The following is a 19885-nucleotide window of genomic DNA, read 5'->3' on the forward strand; positions in this document are numbered from 1 at the left end:
GTTCTCAGACCGCAAAGGTAACTGATGACGCGACACACATGTGACCTTCAGTTTAACCCCTCAAATGATGGCTAGGTAGCAAGGTGAGAAAACGATCCAACTGTGAAAACAAATGTCCACATCCACCTACAGAGGCCATGCAGTTTGGGGCAAGATGCCAGTTCAGTTCACTCTCTTCCTCATGAGAATTTGTCAAATTGCAGTTGGTATAACTTGGTGGACGATATTACACAACTGAATGACAGCTGTGTTTGCTGCAGCTTTAGTGAGCTTAGTAAGATGTGCATATAAAACGAGAACCTGGAGTAAAGAACTAAATGCAACTGGTGGCTGTGTGTGCATCCAATTTAAACAGTTTAACCAATTGGGACTAATGGTAGACCCCTGATATACCTGGGATCAGCAACATGATTGAAATAAAAGTACTATAATCTAGAACAGACAGTTGTGATTTCTGGGCAACTGTAACATCAGCCCAGTCTTTGTAGAGAATTTCCTCTTAAACTAGGTTCATGGTACCGGCTGCTGCAAGCATGCAGAGCCATCGTCATTTATTTGGCATAATTCCTGATAAAGAGACACTCTTCAGCAGAGATGGCAAAAGTACTCCCTGTGCTCAAGTAGAAGTACAGATACTTGTGTTAAAAAAAATACTCTGGTAGAAGTACTGATTCAACTTCTTTACTAGAGTAAAAGTAAGAAAGTACAGGCTTGGAAATGTACTTAAAGTATAAAGTAAAAGCAGCCTTACAAATGACAACCATTTTTTTATGCAAAGCTGCCTGGACCACACAAATGTTACTAGAGTGCAAGCTGAGAAACGTCAGTGGACATGGAAAAAAGGCTCTTTCTCCATTGCCTACATTTTAAATGGATGTCTGCCAATAGGCCTAAAACATCACATATATGATTATTGTGACAGAGGCTGGGACTCCAGGTTAATACAATTCTGACTGAGTAGCAAGATATGAATTCAGTTGTGATTCTGAGAATTCACAGATCCAGTTTCTCTTTTTTTAATCTTCCCATTAACATTTAAAGGAATCTAAATGTATGTGTGTATGCTCAAATATGGCTTCTGGAAAGAAAATAAAGGATAAAATATGAATTACTAAACAGACATTAATTAAGAAGTTCCCCACACATTTAGAGTTACAACTAACTCCACTGAAATGATTTGAAACTAAAGTAACGAGACAATTTTATAAAATGTAAGGAGAAGAAAGTACCGATATTGGTGTAAAAAAAATGTAAGGAGTAAAAGTAAAAAGTCAAAAATAAATAAAGTAAAAATATCAGAAAAATCTACTTGAGTACAGTAACAACGTATTTGTACTTCGTTACTTCCCATCTCTGCATTTCAGTGTGTGATTGCATTAAGGAAAAATATCTTTCACAGTTTTTGTGTTATCACTGTTGTAAGTTTAGTGCTCCTTTTAGCTTTTTCTGCATTTCTGATGGGTGGGTATTGTGTGACTTAGACTTTAGGTGTAGTTTGCGTGTTCTTCCAGACTTTCTTTGTCTTTATGACATTTTTCGACATACTATACTATGACTTTTTATCCCTTTTTTCGACATACTATACTATGACTTTTTCCGATATACTATGACTTTTTTACATTCTATACCATGACTTTTTTCCACATACCATACAATAACTATAGCTCAGTGGTCAGCACTGCTCCAACTAGCACCATCAAGTAGGAAGTGCTGACTCTAACCCTTGGTTCCATCCCAGGCCGGGCCTTTTTGTGTTCTGTTTTTTTCCGACATACCTTACTATGACTTTTTAATGACTTTCTTCAACATACTATGCTATGACTGTTTTCAACAAATGCTATTTGGTGGCATGGTGGACCAGTGGTTTGCACTGCTCCAACTAGCTCCAGCAAGTAGGCACTGCAGAGTCCAATCCCCAGTCTGGGCTGGGCCTTCTTGTGTGGAGTTTGCATGTTCTTCCAGACTTGCTATGCTATGCTATGACTTTTTTTTTTATCACTTTTTCAACATATTATACTATGCTTTTTTCGGCTTACTATACTATGACTTTTTTATCTCTTATTTCAACATAGTATACTATGACTTTTTTCGACATACTATACTGTTGACTTTTTTGACATACTATAATATGACTTTTTAATGGCTTCTATCGACTTACTATACTATGACTTTGTTATCACATTTTTCAACATACTATATACTATGACTTAACTTTCACTTTTTTCGACATACTATACTATGCTTTTTTTGATAAACTATAGACTTTTTTATGACATTTTTCAATATACTATGCCATGATTTTTTATCACTTTTTTCGACACTGTACTATGACTTTTTTGACATACTATGACTTTTTTTTAACATGAGATACTAAGACTTTTTTGGCATACTATACTATGACATTTGTATGTCTTTTTGGCATACTATACTATGACTGTTTAATCACTTTTTCAGACATTCTATACTATGACTTTTTATAGATTTTTTGACATACTATACTATGACTTTTTTGTCTTTTTGACATACTATACTATGTGTTTTTTTTCGAAATAATAAGATGACTATGTCTCAGTGGTTAGCACTATTCCACCTAGCACCATCGAATAGGCACTGCAGACTCTGAGCCTTGGTCCGAACCCAGTCCGGGCTGGGCCTTCTTGTGTGGAGTTTTCATGTTCTTCCAGAATTTTTTTGACATGCTATACTATGACTTTTTTATGATTTATTTTGACATACTATACTATGACTATTTAATCACTTTTTCAGACATTCTATACTATGACTTTTTATAGATTTTTTGACGTATTATACTATGACTTTTTTCAACATACCATACTATGACATTTTTATCACTTTTTTCAACATACCATAATTTCACTTTTTTATCACTTTTTTTCAATGTACTATACAATGACTATAGCTCAGTAGTTAGCACTGCTCCAAGTAGGAAATTTCAAGACACCTTCTTGTATGGAGTTTTCATGTTCTTCCAGACTTTCTTTAACAAACTATACTATGACTTTCTTATCACTTTTGACAACATACTAAAGTATGAATTTTTTATTACTTTTTTCGACATAATATGCTATGACTTTTTATGACTTTATTCAACATACTATATAATGACCTTTTCTACATACTACACTATACTTTTTTTTTTTCAACATACTATACTATACTAAAACAATAAAAACAAGAGCATTTCTGTGGGGGAAACTAATAACATTACTAATAACTGAATTGACGATGATGGGATTTGAACCCACAACAGAGCAGCTTCATGAATTTAAGGTACTATGAATTTTTTGACGTACTATACTATGACTTTTTCTACATACTATACTGTGACTTTTTTTCGACATACTACACTATGACTTTTTCATGAATTCTTTCCAACATACTATACTATGACTCTTTTATCGCGTTTTTCGACGTACTATACTAGATTTTTTTCGACATACTCTACTATGACTTTTTTCGACATACTATACTATCACTTTTTTATCACTTTTTCGACATACAATACTATGACGTTTTTATCATTTTTTTTCAACATACTATACTATGACATTTTTATCACTTTTTTTAACATGCTAAACTATGACTTTTTTATCACTTTTTTGTACATACTATAGTATGCCTGTTTTGATATACTATACTATGACTTATTTTACATACTGCACTATGATTTTGTTTAACATACTATTCCAAAACAATGATAACATGAGCATTTCTCTGGGAGAAACTGATAATGTTCCAACACACACAAGAGAGTGATTTGATTTGAATGCAACCAGTTATCTTGTTAACATGCTACTGTAGCAGAATAACTGAATTGACAAGAATGGGATTCAAACCCATGCATGCAAAGCACAATGGATCAGCTGTCAATCACCTTAACCACTCAGCCACCACCTCTGCCCTTTCTGTTACACTTTTTGACATACTATGACTGTTTTATCATTTTTTTTCAAATACGATAACTTTTTTTAACATACTATAATATGACTGTTTTATCACTTTTTTCAACATACTATATTATGACTGTTTTATCACTTTTTTCGACATACTATATTATGACTGTTTTATCACTTTTTTCGACATACTATACTATGACTGTTTTATCATTTTTTCAAATACTATGACTTTTTTCAACATACTATACTATGACTGTTTTATCACTTTTTTTGACATACTATACTATGACTGTTTTATCACTTTTATAGACATACTATAGTATTACTTTTTTGATATACTAAACTATGATTACTATTCCAAAACAATAACATGAGCATTTCTCTGGGAGGAACTGATAATGTTCCAACACACACAAGAAAGTGATTTGATTTGAATGCAGCCAGTTATCTTGTTAACATGCTACTGTAGCAGAATAACTGAATTGACAAGAATGGGATTCGAACCCATGCATGCAAAGCACAATGGCTCAGCTGTCAATCACCTTAACCACTCAGCCACCACCTCTGCCTTTTCTCTTACACTTTTTGACATACTATGACTGTTTTATCATTTTTATTCAAATACTATGACTTTTTTCGACATACTATAATATGACTGTTTTATCACTTTTTTCGACATACTACATTATGACTGTTTTATCACTTTTTTCGACATACTATACTATGACTGTTTTCGACATACTATACTATGACTTTTTTCGACATACTATACTGTGAGTTTTTTCTCACTTTTTTAGACATACTATAGTATTACTTTTTCGACATACTATACTATGATTACTATTCCAAAACAATGATAACATGAGCATTTCTCTGGGAGAAAGTGATAACAACGTTGCAAAGAGAGAGATTTGAATGCAGCCAGTTATCTTGTTAACACACAACTCTAGCAGAATTGACAAGAATGGGATTCAAACCCATGTATGCAAAGCTGTTAAACACCTTAACCACTCAGCCACCATCTCAGCCCTTTCTGACATACTATGACTGTTTCATCACTTTTTTCGACATACTATAGTATGACTTTTTTCGACATACTATACTGTGAGTTTTTTCTCACTTTTTTAGACATACTATAGAATTACTTTTTTGACATACTATACTTTGATTACTATTCCAGAACAATGATAACATGAGCATTTCTCTGGGAGAAACTGATAACAACGTTGCAAAGAGAGAGATTTGAATGCAGCCAGTTATCTTGTTAACACGCAACTGTAGCAGAATAACAGAATTGACAGGAATGGGATTCGAACCCATGCATGCAAAGCACAACTGGCCAGCTGTCAATCACCTTAACCACTCAGCCACCATCTCTGCCCTTTCTGTTACACTTTTTGACATACTATGACTGTTTTATCATTTTTTTCAAATACGATGACTTTTTTCAACATACTATATTATGACTGTTTTATCACTTTTTTCGACATACTATATTATGACTGTTTTATCACTTTTTTCGACATACTATACTATGACTGTTTTATCATTTTTTCAAATACTATGACTTTTTTCGACATACTATACTATGACTGTTTTATCACTTTTTTTGACATACTATACTATGACTTTTTATCACTTTTTTTCAACTTACTATACTGTGAGTTTTTTCTCACTTTTTTAGACATACTATAGTATTACTTTTTCGACATACTATACTATGATTACTATTCCAAAACAATGATAACATGAGCATTTCTCTAAGAGAAAGTGATAACAACGTTGCAAAGAGAGAGATTTGAATGCAGCCAGTTATCTTGTTAACACGCAACTGTAGCAGAATAACAGAATTGACAGGAATGGGATTCAAACACATGCATGCAAAGCACAACTGGCCAGCTGTCAATCACCTTAACCACTCAGCCACCATCTCTGCCCTTTCTGACATACTATGACTGTTTTATCACTTTTTTCGACCTACTATACTATGACTGTTTTATCACTTTTTTCGACATACTATACTATGACTGTTTTATCACTTTTTTCAACATACTGTACTGTCAATCACCTTAACCACTCAGCCACCCACTCTGCCCTGTCTGTCACTCTTTTTGACATACTATACTAAGAGTGTTTTCTCACTTTTTTCAAAAAACTATACTATGACTTTTTATCACTTTTTTTCAACTTACTATACTGTGAGTTTTTTCTCACTTTTTTAGACATACTATAGTATTACTTTTTTGACATAATATACTATGATTACTATTCCAAAACAATAACATGAGCATTTCTCTGGGAGAAACTGATAATGTTCCTACGCACACGAGAGTGATTTGAATGCAACCAGTTATCTTGTTAACATGCTACTGCAGCAGAATGGGATTTGAACCCATGCATGCAAAGCACAATGGATCAGTTGTCAATCACATTAACCACTCAGCCACCAACTTTGCCTTTTCTATGACTGTTTTATCACTTTTTTCGACATACTATACTATGACTGTTTTATCACTTTTTTCAAATACTATGACTTTTTTCGACAAACTATTCTATAACTTTTTTATCACTTTTTTCAACATACTATAATATGACTGTTTTATCACTTTTTTCGACATACTATATTATGACTGTTTTATCACTTTTTTTCGACATACTATACTATGACTGTTTTATCATTTTTTCAAATACTATGACTTTTTTCGACATACTATACTATGACTGTTTTATCACTTTTTTTGACATACTATACTATGACTGTTTTATTACTTTTATAGACATACTATAGTATTACTTTTTTGACATACTAAACTATGATTACTATTCCAAAACAATAACATGAGCATTTCTCTGCGAGGAACTGATAATGTTCCAACACACACAAGAGAGTGATTTGATTTGAATGCAGCCAGTTATCTTGTTGTCAAATACTATGACTGTTTTATCACTTTTTTTGACCTACTATACTATGACTGTTTATCACTTTTTTTGACCTACTATACTATGACTGTTTATCACTTTTTTCGACATACTAAACTATGACTGTTTTATCACTATATATTTAGGGATTCATACTCCATTCAAACCTTAAAATGTTTTACATCTTTTATTGAGTAGTTTTATACAACTTGTAAATTATTTTTGTACTTATATAATAATAATATAATATTTAATATTATTATTAACATTAATTGAAACCAGAGTTTCGCATCATCTTTTACAAAAACATAAAATACTGGTATTATTCGGCTTGTTTAACACATTCTCATTAATTAGAACCATTTCCACTTTTCCACATTTCCCTAATTCACCTTCTTACACATTTTAACCAGCAGTTCAGTGTAGCGACATTATTGGTGTTATTCAACATTTCAATGAAATTCATACTAATTAAAACCATTCCCACTTTTCCAATTATTCTCACTACTTCTTCTTACGCAATTTTGTCAGCAATCCAGTTTAGCTTTAGCAATTTAGCTTTTCAGCATTGACAAGCATTTTCTGGAGGAAATGCATTTTCTAGTTATTACTGTCATTGATCCAATTTGCACATTTTATGAGATCCACTCGAGTATGCATGACAATGCATACTAACTGAGGGCTCAGATACCACATGGTCAAATTCACTTAGGTCTCAAAGCTTTAGGAGCCTGTCTCAGCACTTGTTCAAAACAAAGCAAAACATCTAGTCCAATATCGAATGATGAACCAAGAAACAAATAATTAACGTCGAAAGACATTTTATTCCAAAACTGACATCTTAAAAGAACAATCCTCTAGCTGATTATGCATAAAAAGGTTACCTGAAGAAAGAGAGACATTCTAAAAAGCAGACTACCAATCATAAGTATCTTTAAAGTTCTGAAATGGTTACATATTGGATGATTCTGGTTTGCCCTCAGGTTTGATGATTTAAAGCTTTTAGGATCCAGAGATCACCTGGAGGATTTCAACAGCCAGTGGAACCACATCGACAGGACACCTGGAACAGAGAAAAAATAAGTTATTCACTGTATCACAATTGTGTTGTTTACCTAGTGACATTAAATCTAAACAAATTTTCCTTAAAAAGGCGCAAATTATAGGGCGTCCTGATTACTACATGTCCATTGTTTGATTCCTGCCATTGACCTGTGTTGTATGTCATACCCCTGTCTCCCCTTCCTTGTTTACTGTCTGTATATAACTATACTGTTCAATATAATAAAGGCAAAAATGTCATAAACATAGTCCAAACAAAGTGCAAATAATAACAATGTCACATACTGTACATATAGTTTAAAATCTTCAAAAACTTTCATGGCTTCTACAAAATAAGTCTTTCTACACCTCTGATGGGGCTCCATATTTCTCTCACCTACTTTTGACTCATCTTCTCTAGTAAAATTACAGACGAAAATAGATATGGAATTCATTTCAGTATTAGCCTGCCAAACCACCTACTTTTACATCAAGAAGGGGTTCAACTCTAGGCAGACTCAAAAGGCGTGTGATCATGAACTGGAAATCTGAGCACAAAAGTCATCTCTGGCGTCTAACTCAGTTATTCTGAACATCCACGGTGACATATGAATTCCTGACCATCAGGCCTTTGGCATATTCTGAGCACTGGTACACTGGTAGATGTGCAGCTGTCTGATTATAGTTGTATTATTTTTATTTGTTGGAAATTGTTTTTACTATGCCTGACCTACATAAAGCAGTTGCAAACTTCACCGAAACCCACAGTTCAAAGGTCTCAGTGAATTGATCGACTTTATCTGATTTCATCATTAACTCCATGTTTCATTAAATTAGGTGGCTGAGTGTTTAGGCCTCTTGTCATACCAGCTTAGATGTAGCTGTTGTCATAAAATTCCAAGACCAAGGGGGGGCTTTTATTTCTTCTTGAAAGTCATTAATCTACCAAAGACCTCACCTACTTCTGTCAGCATTAGTTCTGAAAATAAAAGCCTTGTGGCTTCATGAACGTGACTGCCCTGTAAATGAGATTGATGCTGGGGAGCAGGCACCGGGGTGCGGAATGGTTAGGGGTGATGACAAGTGCAAACTGCCAAAGGTATATTGTTAGGGGAACCTTGTATGTTGATGACAATAAAAGTAATCAAGGTCATTTCTAGATATGGAAGCCGAGAGCACTGGAACAGGTGTGTTCATGTACAGTAGCTTGGTAATGAATGGACTGAATGAATAAAGGGTACTGAGTCCAGTCCGTTCCTTTTTTGTGTTCCTATTTATGTTATTGCCATGAAATAGTTTTTATGATGAAAATTATCATAAGGCCTGAATAAACATATGTATTACAATGTGCAGTATTAATACTCTAATAGTGTATTACTTTCCTTAAATTTCAAAATAAATCGTAACACTTGAGAACCATAACCAAAAATAAATAAATATTATATACAAACATACATACAGTACATTTAAAATATTGTGGCTTGGTGAAAACATCCAATCTGCTCAGACTCTACAGGCTGTCTGTAATCCCTGTAAACCCCTAAGTTTTTATGCTCCACACATCTGGAACAAACTACCTGAAACTGCAGGTCCGCCCCAACTCTCAGCTCTTTTAAATCAAGGCTGAAGATCCTTCTTTTTGATGATGCTTTTCGTTAATTTTTTATACTGAACAGTGAATTTTATTCTTGTATTTCATCTCGTATTAAATTTTAATACAGAACTGTACATTTTATTCTTGGATTTTTATTCTCGTATTAATTGTTATACTGAACTATGATTTTTATTTATGTATCTTATATGGTATTAAATTTGTATTCGTTAATATTTTTATTCTTATTTTTAATCCCTATGTTGCTCTTTGTTTTTTAATGTTTGATGTTTTGTGTAAAGCACTTTGAGTTGCCTTGTGCTGAAATGTGCTATATAAATAAAATTGCCTTGCCTAATCTAATGCTCCTATCCCCCCTCTCCCTCCCTCGCCCTCCTCCCAGGTGTCTTTGAGGGCAGCCTGACAGCCAGGCCAGCAGAAGCTCACCCCCTTAGTTGATGAAAACCTCCATAATTAACCTAATTAACCTTGGAAATCCTTGAAAGTTTGTGAATATCGAATAACATAAAAAGGATCAATAAAAGTTTCAGGACAAACTTTAGAGTTTGGTTACTCATTAAATCCCTACACTTGGTTTTAGATTACAGTGAATGGCTACAGAACCGCATTAGCCTGACACTTCCTCATTCTGCTTTCATCATCTCAATGGATTCTTCACAGAAGAAAAAAAAAACTAATTCATAAAAACACATAAAAACTAGTTAATTTCACTGACAGGCTGTATCTCCATCTCTTTACAACATAGTCCTCAACAACTGGCCAGTTTAAAATCTGCTCTCAGTTGTGATTGACTGAAGTTTGTCTACATTAAAATGAAGAGAAACAAATGCCTGACCATGTAACAGAGCAACAACAAATGCCTGGGTCGCGGGGGAGCAACTCCAGCAGGGGACCCCAAACTTCCAAAGCAACATTAACCAGCTCCGACTGGGGATCCCGGCGTTCCCAGGCCAGGTTGGAGATATAATCCCTCCACCTAGTCCTGGGTCTTCCCGAGGCCTCCTCCCAGCCATGTAACAGAGCAACAAATGTGTTCTACTAAATGGATGTTATTTAATAATTGATATAAAACTGGATAATGCTAAAATAGTTTCTTCACACAGTTGTCATATTTAGTCTTTTTTCAGTATTTTTGCAGATATTAGTGGGCATCACTACTACCGGCTTCATGTTTGATTGAACGCAGCAATAAACTAAAGTTCAGGTTTTGGGCCTCAAGGTTTTTCTTTAGGATGGAGAACTGTAAGTGACGCTCCTCCCCTCCCTCTACACTCGCTCTGGCTTGAGGTTTTGAAAAGGCATTCCTCAGGTTGCCATGGTAAAGGCTGAATGACATTATTTGGGTTCGGATCTCAGCCTAGACCTTCCCTCTCCTTCCCACTCTTCTTCCGTCTATTCTCTCTGCCACAACTCCTCTCATCCTCTCAATTAACCCCCCCCTCCTCTTCTCTCTCCTCATAACTCCTTTCATCTCCTGCCCTTTCTCCTAAAACCTCTGCTCCCATCCTCCTACCACTAAACCAGTGGGAGTGTGCCAGTCTCAGCCACTTCAAAGGCTGGAGCTGATCTCTGCTTTCATCTGCCAGAGAGGGAGAGGATAGAGAGGAGACGAGAAGTGGGAGAGGAAAAGCACAAGAGAAGAGAAAGAGAGAAAGAGTCGAAAAAGAAAGAAAATGGAGGGGGGAGAGAGGAGGAGAAAAGGGTATAGAAGGCGATCAAAAGGGAAGAAAAGGGGTGACAGAGGAGAAAAGAGGGGGAGAGGGAGGGGAGAGTAGGAGAGGCTTCTATAGCAGGACAACAATACACCTTTATTATTGATCTGACAGGGTGTGTGTGTGTGTGTGTGTTTGTGTGATTAAGAGACAGAGAGTTTGTAGACAGAAGGAGGTGAAAGCGACTTTTGTATACAAACTTTTTTTTTATTTGTGTGTATCCATTGTGTGTTTGTGTATGCAGCTGTATGTGTGTGTATTTTCAGTTCAGTTTATTATTTATTGTGTGTAACACAGATCGCTGGTCTCATACATCAAGAGATCAAAGGAAGTATTGTCACTACGGCGACAAAACCCTTGGCTCAAAGAGGGAATACACATTTGGCCCACCTACTCATAAAAGGCAGCCAGATGCAAGACACACACACACACACACACACACACACACACACACACACACACACACACACACACAGACAGACAGAGGTCCCATACACTACTGTTCTGTTCTGAGTGTGTGTGTACACTCTGTCTCCAGGAACTTTGCATTGCAGTGCAAAAATGTTAAAATATTAGCATGTCCACATGCTTCTGGCTAAGGCTAGGCACTTCTTGGAAGCTATGTTTTATGCTGCAGAGAACAGAGGCCCGCTCCAGAAAGCAGGTTTAGTGAAAACTCTGAGTTTGTTAACCCTAAGATGAGGGAAACTCTTGGTTTTCTGTTTCAGAAAGAGAAGTAACTTAACCTCAGAGTCAGTTACTATGGTAACTGAGCCTGTGACCCTAAACTGGTCGGGAGCAGGTTTTCTTCAATAAACCCTGAGTTTCTCTCAGTCTCCTCCCTCTGACACAGCGCTCTCTCATTTCCTCATTCATTCATTCAGTCTGTAGCAGACACATTTGTCATCTGCATGAATAAAAAACAGTGTTGGTTTATTAACTATGTTAGGCAGACGTTTTTTTTCTCAAACATGGCATGTCCTTTTATCGACAATGCCATTGATGAAGCTGTATTACTTCACAGAGAGTTAAACATATGTCGGGAGATGATATTGAGGCCCGACTAGATGTATTTTCATTTCCAGATAACTACCTATTTGAGCGGTATAGGTTTTCTTCAGTCGATCAGCTATAGATACCTTATCCATCCTCATATCACCAACGTCACCCATCGTGGACATGCTCTTACATCCCATCAGATTATGTGTCGCATTGTGTTTTTTGCAAATGGCAGTTTTCTTCACAACATTGGTGATGCGGAGCATATTGGTAAAGCCACTGTATGCAAAGCCGTCAGAAAAGTGTGCTTCGCTCTGAAATGTTTTTAAACAATTTTGTAATGTTTCCTGGACACAAACCAGTGAGAGCCATTAAAAATAAACTAGAAAATGCATTTCCTGCAGAAAATGCGTGGGAATGCTGAATAGCTGAATTGCTAAAGCTAAACTGGATGAATAGCTTAAATCCGTAAGAAGAAGTTGAAGTAGTGAGAGTAGTAGAAAAAGTGGAAATCGTTTTATTAAGTATGAATTTCATTAAAAAGTTAAAAGTTGACGCTAAACTAAATTGCTGGCTTTAAAAGTTGAAAAATATGTAGAACATTGTGAGGTCTGAGTATATGTTCTAACTGATAATGACGCACATATGCAGAAATATGAAACAAATTGTATGAAAAATCTTAAAGCCCAAATGCATTGCACCGCACTGCATTCTGGAAAATTGTCAGAGAAGGAAGCTAAACTGCATTATCTTAAAAAGGTAAGAGCTGAAATACATTTCTAGAAAAGCTGGAAGCTAAACAGTAATACTGTCAAAAGTGGAAGTTCAAATAAATTGACTAGAAAAGGCTGAAAGAAGAAATACTTTATCAGACATACACACTGCATAGAACGAAAAAGCATCAATCTAGCGGAGATGTGAAATATATTCAGTGTGGGTTTGCGTGTGTCTGTGTGTGTGTCTTTGTGTGTGTTTGTGTGTCTGTGTGTGTGTGTGTGTGTGTGTGTGTGTGTGTGTGTGTGTGTGTGTGTGTGTGTGTGTGTGTCTGTGTGTGTGTGTCTGTGTGTCTTTGTGTGTGTGTGTGTCTGTGAGTGTGTGTGTCTGTGTGTGTGTCTATGTGTGTGTCTGCGTTTGTGTGTGTGTCTGTGTGAGGCTGTGTATGTGTGTGTCTGCATATATGTATGTTTGTGTGTGTGTGTATTTGTGTCTGTGTTTGTGTATGTGTGTCTGTGTCTCTGTGTGTGTGTGTTTGCGTGTGTGTGTGTGTCTGTGTGTTGCAAAATAAAATATGAATAATAGCTTAAATCCATAAGAATAAGTTGAAGTAGTGGAAAAGTTAAATTACATCTTTGTCAGGGACACTTTGATTGATGTGCCACACAGGCTTTGAACTCAGGTTGTCCGCACCAAAGCCTTAAGCCATAACCACTGCGCTATCTGTAGTACATACAAATACTGTTCCTTCAGAACTTATAAAGCCTCTGTTTGATCATTAATCCCCACACCTAATGACTGAGAGACAAAAATATAAAATGTATATGGATAAACGTAAAAATGTGGGCATATCAGTGATTTTAAAAAAGTGGTTCGTTCTGCTCTTCGCTGGAAAGTATGGAGGACTTTTACAGTGGGGGAAATAAGTATTTGACCCCTTGCTGATTTTGCAGTTTTGCCCACTTACAAAGAATGCAAAAATCTACAATTTTAATCATATGTACATTCTAACAGTGAAAGACAGAATCCCAAAGAAAATTCCAGAAAATCACATCATATGAATTTATTAAAATTGATAACCATCTGATGAGGAAAAACAAGTATTTGACCCCCTGGACAAACAGCATGTTAATATTTTGCAGAAAAGCCATTATTGGCCAGCACAGATGTCAAACGGTTTTTATAGTTGGTGATAAGGTTTGTGCACATTTCGGCAGGGATGTTGGCCCACCTCCCCTGCAGACAGCCTCCAAATCATTCAGGTTCCGAGGTTGTCGCCTGGCAACTCGAATTTTAAGCTCCCTCCAAAGATTTTCAATCGATTCAGGTCTGGAGACTGGCTAGGCCACTCCAGAACCTTGATGTGCTTCTTCTTCAGCCACTCTTTTGTTGCTTTGGCGGTGTGCTTAGGGTCGTTGTCGTGCTGAAACACCCATCCTCGACCCATCTTCAGCTCTCTCACTGAGGGAAGGAGATGTCGGTCCAGAATTCCACGATACATGGCCCCGTCCATCCTCCCCTCAATACGATGGAGTTGTCCCGTCCCTTGGCTGAAAAAAGCACCCCAAAGCATGATGTTGCCACCACCATGCTTGACGGTGGGGATGGTGTTCTTTGGGTTGTACTCGGTGTTCTTAGCCCTCCAAACACGACGAGTTGAGGCCAAAAAGTTCTATTTTGGTCTCATCTGACCACATCACCTTCTTCCAGGCCTCTTCTGAGTCGTCCAGGTGGTGAATGCCGAACTTCATGTGGGCCTGTACATGTTTCTTCTTGAGCAGGGGGACCTTGCGTGCGCTGCAGGATTTCAATCCATGACGGCGTGGTGTGTTACCAACCGCTTTTTTTGTAACTGTGGTCCCAGCTGCCTTCAGTTGATTCATCAGTTCCCCCCTTGTGGTTTTGGGATGATTCCTCACCGTTCGCATGATCAGGGACACCCCACGAAGCAAGATCTTGTGTGGAGGCCCAGACCGAGGGAGGTTGGCGGTGGTGTGGTGCTTCTTCCATTTCCTGATAACTGCACCGACAGTTGATCTTTTCTCTCCAAGTTGCTTTCCGATTCTCTTGTAGCCCATCCCAGCCTTGTGCAGAGCAACAATCTTGTCCCTGATGTCCGTAGAAAGCTCTTTGGTCTTGCCCATGGTGGTGATGTTGGATGCTGGTTGTTTGGATGTTGACAGGTGTCTTTTATACAGGTAACGAGGTGAGGCAGGTGTATTTGATGTAGATAATTGGTTCGGATTGGGGCTGTGTCTTAAAGAAAGACTAACTGGCTTGTATGAGCCAGAATACTTGCTGTTTGTCCAGGGGGTCAAATACTTGTTTTTCCTCATCAGATGGTTATCAATTTTAATAAATTCATATGATGTGATTTTCTGGAATTTTCTTTGGGATTCTGTCTTTCACTGTTAGAATGTACATATGATTACAATTGTAGATTTTTGCATTCTTTGTAAGTGGGCAAACCTGCAAAATCAGCAAGGAGTCAAATGCTTATTTCCCCCACTGTATCATTGCAGCGGATGGAGGGAAATTTGTTTCTCTCATCATTTGGAAGCTTGCTGAGCCCAAAGTATGATACTCTTAACTGAGCACATTTTCTGAAACTAGACAAAAATACCTAAGTTTTGATGTATAATTTGTGTATAACAAGTAAAAATTGTGGGTGTATGAGCAATTTCTAGAGAAGGAACTAAGATAATTTTTTTGAAGCTTCACACACTAGATGATGACGTCATCACTCTAAGCAGCCCCATACACAATCATTAAAAACGCTCTCCAGCTCCAACATTTTTTCAGGTGTTCTTTTATTACCATGGTGCTCCCGTAATAATGTAGATAGATGATTGAGATTAACAGTTTTCTCCAGCTCTGCCACGTTTCTAATGTTTTGTTTTTCTTGAAGTGACGTAGCCAGTTCTGCGACACAGTGTACAACAACATAGAATCAATAATAAAATTCGCAATTTTTGTTTTTAAGATAAATTTTTTATTAGCACCATTTATCATTCAGACATACAGAACAAATTCCACAATAAAAAAATTGAACAAGAACAAAAACCCTCTCCCACCCTCTGCGGTGTCGAGGAAAACAAAACAAACAAACAAACAAACAAACATCAAAAATCACACCTTGCCTATTCACTCTTCTCCAGTTCCTGTGGTGCTGAGGTCATTAGGTCTGATATTTGTGCTGCTGTGCTTTTCCATAGGTTGATAGTTGATTATTTGGCTTTGTTAATCCTTGCTGTAGAGAGCTCAAGCATAACTATGTCTAGAAAATACGCTAATCATTGTTTTATACAAAGCGAGTGGGGGGGTGGGGAGCCAGTGTTGAGCTATTATTTTCTTGGTTGCAGTTGAGCCAGCTAGCCATATCTTCCTCGGTCTCTCGAGTAGGTGTAATTTAGAGTCATCATTAAGTAATAATCGGGTCAGTAGGTATTGATAGTATTGATGTTGTTTAAGCCCTGTAAGGCGGGAATCCAGACTGATCTTGCAGGAACCCAACTGGGTCATCCTCTTTTAGTCCAACGATGTGTACATTGTTGCGTCGGGATCTGTCTTCCATTTCGGCTAGCTTATGCTCAAATTTCTTCTGGTCATCAACACAGGCACTCACCATGTTTCTCATCTGCCTGTTTTCCCCCTGTGTCTTGTCCAATCGTTGCATCAGCTCACGTACCGTAGCTCCCCGTCTCTCAAGCTCTGTCTTGATGTGTTGCAGCGAGGTATTAATGTCTGCTAGCACTCCCCTCACTATACTGTGGACCACCAATTCAAGCACACTTCGTTGCCCCTCCAAGACCTTGGCTACAATGTTCTCCATGTTTAGGTCCGCGCTAGCGTCATTAGCCCTGTTAGCCGCTGCCAATGTTGGCAGATTTCTGTGTCTGGGTAAATGACTCCGACGACAACAAGACTTGCTTTTTTGCGCCTGCAGGCATTTCACTGAGTCAAACAATAAGGAATAGACCTGTTTTTTCAATAAAAATACAGAGGTAGGTGAGGAGCTCTAGCACTGAGCAACCATTGCGGCTGACGGTCATGTGACCTCTCCCCAGCTATTTTTTATAATTGAATTATATAAATTTCATCGATTCAATGTTGCAGCCCTATCCTGCTTTTCAGTAGATCTCACTTAGCTCGACAAAAACACGGTGAAAGTGACCGTGTTTTAGGTGTAGAGTGGCAACACAGTCATGCCATCAAATGAGGAAGTACAATCTCTTTCAGCTTTAAGATTGATTTTGCTTTTTCATTTAAAATATATGTAGAAATGTTTATAAAGATATGTAAAGCTATTTACTTCTTCCAAATATGACGTTTTATGTTTACATAATAAAGCATCCTTTTAAAAAAAAAATTCACAAAGTTGCAATGTAAAGTAAAACTATTAAATAAAGCAGTTACAGTCTGAGTATGTGCAGGTGTATTTTATTAAGCTTGTGTTATTTGCTGTACGGTTGTGAGTATTACACGCGGTAAGACATCAGACATAGAATCACAGTTGAAGCAGTGTACATTTCTTGTGGCTCAGATTGTATTGATCTGGGTTCTGAGTTTCCATTATCTTTACCGTCACCACACAAAGCTTGCAGTGCCCATACTCATAAATCTTAGAAGGAAGCTGTTACTTTGTCAGGTATGTGAGGTGGTGCAGGTTATGTTTCCTGCCATGTTTCCTAACATTGATATAAGATCTCAAGAGACTCCCAAACAAAGAACAAGTTTTGTTTTTATTACATGTATATATTTAATCTCTTAGCTCTTTGTGAGCCAATAAGATGACACTGCCTTGCCAGAAGATTGCATCCTTTCAATTAACAACTGGGATAAGGTCAGTTTTGACACTTGTAATGCAGACATGTTCAGACATATACAAATAATAAGATGAAGGAAAGGGCTGGAGGAGATGCATCTAAATCCAAAATGATTTGTTATTGGTGCACTTTTAGGTATGGTTTCTGATGTACATGCATTACTGACAGAAATGAGCGACTTATATAGACAAATCTAAAAAATCTAGTTTTGCCAGTTATTAAAGAAAAATATGATTATTTTGTCAATCTTAGATTTATGCAAATTGTTATATCAGAATGGTATAATAGAAGGAATATTCCATAAGATTCATATTTTACATGACGCACACAAGCTCATTTAAGCAGCAGAAACACGCACCTGTTGGATGTAGTTATGTCCTTCAGTAGACTAATTAGCTCCGCCCCTTCAGGAGATTCTATCCAATCAGATTGCTCTGTAGTCTGCACCTGGATAAAGAGGAAGAGAGGAAGAACAAAGTGAGTGAGAAAGACCTACGGTACGGTTAGATTAGTCTTCAGTTAAATGGCAGTCGTCCACACTCAACAAAGGATGTGATGATATGGGTTTGACATAGGTAATACATAAACACTGAGCAGTATATGAGAGCATAGCTGCTCTTTGTAGTCTGGTAGTGTAATATTTTATTTAAAAAAAAGGAGATGACACAGTTAGTAATGACACAATACATCACCATTTCTGTGCAACTCTCCAACTGTGCAAATTCTCAGTCAAACTTGAACAAAAGTGAATTTATGGATTAGTGCATGTTCCCAAGCCCTATGGACAAGATTTATTTAGGAAATATATATATATATATATATATATATATAAAAAAAGTCGTGATGCTTTGCAAACATGCTTTTTTTTGTCCTCTTTTTCAGGCTATTGGAGAGATTAATCGGAGGAGGAAGACAAGCAGCTATAACCAATGCTTCACTAATAATAAGAAACCAATGAGGATACATTTGTACATTAGAAATGTAATTTTCACATTGTTATCTTTTCACAGTGACACTCAAAAACATCCATAGAAAACTACATTATAGTCTGTGTTATCCTCACAGAATCAATTTGCAAGTTACCAAGACCAACTGCTGAGCGACATCACACTCATTTGTCAATGCCATTTTAAAGTAAGTTGATCAAAGAGCTAATTTACCCAAAGTCTGGTTGAATATATGCATGCACGCACACATGCATGCGCGCACACACACCCATGTTACATGAGGGCTTTTTCACATAAGTCGTTTAGATTCTTGCACTCCTTACTAGCGGTCATAATGTTGTTGCTCCATTAGTTTATTTTATGATTCTACTGCTAAACTTGTACACCACTCTGGATTAGACTGGCTAAAGCTATTCAGCTAAAGAGTATTCCTCTGTCTTCCCTCACCAAATGTATTTCCTACATCATTTGTTCCTTCTCTTTGTCATCCCTGTGTTTTTATTCCTGTCCCGACATGTCCCACCACACCTTGATGTCTAGGCTCCACACCCACCCAGGAACACCTGGTCCACAGACTGCACATATGCGTGCATGCGTGTGTCTCACTTAAAAAGGGGCATTTACAGTGTTTAAACTGATAGCCAAGTTAAGTTTATTAATATGGCGACAGCTTGTTTAAATGTATTCCAATAAGTAATGAAAACTGTTGCCTATGTCTCCTTAAGTTTTGTTCAAGGTGTGTGTGTTTTTGCACTGCAATGCAAAGTTCCTGGAGAAAGAGGGTGTGTGTGTGTGTGTGTGTGTGTGTGTGTGTGTGTGTGTGTGTGTGTGTGTGTGTGTGTGTGTGTGTGTGTGTGTGTGTGTGTGTGTGCATGTGTGTCCGCGTGTTTGGTGAGCGTGTTCTCTCTGATCTCCGGTGACATCATCACCCCCGTCTCTGTGGCGACACAGCATGAGTGTTGCTAGGCAACGGGGTTAGAAGGAGACAAAGACGTTCCCCTCACTTGCTTACTTTTCTCACAAACACACACTCACACTTTCTCCATCAGGGTGAGGTAACATTTATGTGTGACTGACAACCAACCACTAAACACACACACACACACACACACACACACACACACACACACACACACATGCTTATGATCTCTTTTCCATCCCTGCTCTCCACCACGTCTTCGCCCTCTCCTCCCCCTTA

General features: G+C 37.3%; 1 protein-coding gene across 4 annotated transcripts in view; it reads right to left on the minus strand.

The window, feature by feature from the left end:
• Nucleotides 1-7640: 7640 nt before the first annotated feature.
• Nucleotides 7641-19885, minus strand: part of ulk4 (unc-51 like kinase 4) — a 94466-nt gene continuing 82221 nt past the window's right edge. For all 4 annotated transcript variants that reach the window (XM_028581190.1, XM_028581189.1, XM_028581187.1 and 1 more), the window contains 2 exons: nucleotides 18099-18187; nucleotides 7641-7899 (listed from right to left, as the gene is read on the minus strand). In XM_028581190.1, the coding sequence (XP_028436991.1) occupies nucleotides 7839-7899; nucleotides 18099-18187 (150 nt within the window). In that variant the 3' untranslated portion in view covers nucleotides 7641-7838. The remainder of the gene's footprint in view (nucleotides 7900-18098; nucleotides 18188-19885) is intronic.

Source organism: Perca flavescens, chromosome 6, assembly GCF_004354835.1.
Source record: "Perca flavescens isolate YP-PL-M2 chromosome 6, PFLA_1.0, whole genome shotgun sequence".
NCBI classification, from domain to species: domain Eukaryota; kingdom Metazoa; phylum Chordata; class Actinopteri; order Perciformes; family Percidae; genus Perca; species Perca flavescens.